Raw genomic sequence first — 1,945 nt, forward strand, 5'->3', positions numbered from 1 at the left:
TTTTGGAGGAGGGGGCTAGGGGTCACTCTCTCTCCAGTACAGTACTTTGCAGTGCTGTCTGTGACTTAATTCACTGTTGAGGCAAAATTAAAACAGTTCACTCATCAGTGCACTCATTTACCTATAGCACTTAGATAGTCTGAAGATTTTCTAATCTGAATTGTAGCTTCTAGTTCCTGCCAGTAGACTGGAAGAATTTAGAACTCTGTTAAATGTATTTGACAGAACTCTGTGTTTAACCAACTCTTTTTAAAGTAAAATTTCCAATACTCCTAATCAGCATACCAGACCAATTGCTAGAAAATGGTAGTACCTGTTTTCAGTTTTGGAAATAAAGTGTGGAGCTGCAACTCCATAAACTGCTGAATATTGGAATCCTGTTATTTCAAAATGGATAAGTAAGTTCCATAAGTCTTCAACCAAAAGAGACCCTGGGTCTCATTTTCAGAGCCTGTTGCAGCTTAGCACTCCACTGCTGTTTGTTTCTTGTTCTAGAGATGGTTGCATCTCCCAGTGTGTGCTGGTTTCTTAAGTACTTTGAATACCCTTGGGATAACAAATTGTCATATATTTTAACTATATGGAATAGTCACTTAAGCCAGATGAACAATTGTTTGTCCTTCCCTTCACCTTCACCCTTAGGGTAATGAAAACAAACAGCACTCCTTACTTGTGGTATGCCTACTGGTTTGCATTTGTCCTCTCATTTTCAGGCAGCTCAGAACTTTGTCACATTCCATGTGTTTACAGAACTCCGCAGCATATTTTAGCTATAACATTATATGAGAGTCAGACTCACTATATGTTCATTCTTGGTGAGTCGATGAACAAACAGGCCTAGAGACTCAGATCCTCAATCTGTGGAACAACTGTTTAAAAAAGAAGGAAGGAAGGAAGGAAAGGAAATGTGGGGAGGGGCAGGCTTTGCCTTCCTTATCCCACCTGTGCACTACAGCTGTGACTTGGCTTCACCACCTCCCTACTGGGGGAAAGAGAAGTTTAGTCTGCAAATTTCAGTCTTTGACCAGTGAGTGCTAACTGTGGTTGTGGCTTTGGTTAATCAGATTGGAATTGAGCTTAATTCAGCAATTCATCTCAAATATGTTTTTAAAAAAAAATTTTTTTTTCTTTTAAATCCATAGATCCACTAAACTTGTAATAATTGAGAGATTGCTGCTTCTGGCAGAACGCTATGTGATCACTATAGAGGTAAGCTTCTCTTCTTTTAAAGCAGGTTCATTCAGTATATTACTACAGTAAATGTGTTAGATGTGTATTTTTATGATGTTTACCAGTGGCACTGTATCTGACTTGTTTGATTTATTATATCTGCTTCAAGGATTTTTACTCTGTTCCACGAACTATTCTACCTCATGGTGCCTCATTTCATGGACATCTTTTAACTCTTAATGTTACCTATGAGTCTACCAAAGATACCTTCACCGTAGAGGTAGGTTTACTTTAAGCTCTGTAGCCATTTTCATTTTGTCTTGTTATTTTCATAAGAACAGTGTTGATTGTGATAGTCACATGAATGGCTATTCTAAAACTGTTTGGTATACAAATTTAGAATAAAAACTTAAAAGAAATGAAAAGAGATACAAGCAGATATATATGTAAGTATATAACCCTCCCAGAGGCACTTCAGAAGACAGGCCTGGCAGTCTGCTTCCAAAAGACACAGACTTAAAAACCCTGTGAAGCAGTTCTGCTCTGCAGACATGGGATCGCCATGAGTCGGAATTGACTCAGTGGCAACTGTCTTACTTATCTAGTACTGCTATAACAGAAATACAAGTGGGTGGCTTTCACAAACAGAAATTTATTTTTGCATAGTTTAGGAGGCTAAAAGCCCAAATTCAGGGTGCCAGCTCTAGGAGAAGGCTTTCTCTCTGTCACCTCTGGAGAAAGGTTCTCGTCTTTGTGGAGCTTCTTCTCCTCGGCA

The 1,945-nt window shown here is 38.8% G+C and overlaps 1 protein-coding gene across 1 annotated transcript in view; it reads left to right on the top strand.

Moving 5' to 3' along the window:
- USP24 (ubiquitin specific peptidase 24) overlaps positions 1 to 1,945 on the top strand; it is a 145,041-nt gene that overhangs the window by 77,565 nt on the left and 65,531 nt on the right. Inside the window, exons 25-26 of the mRNA XM_023727032.1 lie at positions 1,143 to 1,209; positions 1,340 to 1,450. Of these exons, the coding sequence (XP_023582800.1) occupies positions 1,143 to 1,209; positions 1,340 to 1,450 (178 nt within the window). The remainder of the gene's footprint in view (positions 1 to 1,142; positions 1,210 to 1,339; positions 1,451 to 1,945) is intronic.

The sequence above is a fragment of the Trichechus manatus genome, unplaced genomic scaffold (assembly GCF_000243295.1).
Source record: "Trichechus manatus latirostris isolate Lorelei unplaced genomic scaffold, TriManLat1.0 scaffold00015, whole genome shotgun sequence".
Lineage (NCBI taxonomy): Eukaryota > Metazoa > Chordata > Mammalia > Sirenia > Trichechidae > Trichechus > Trichechus manatus.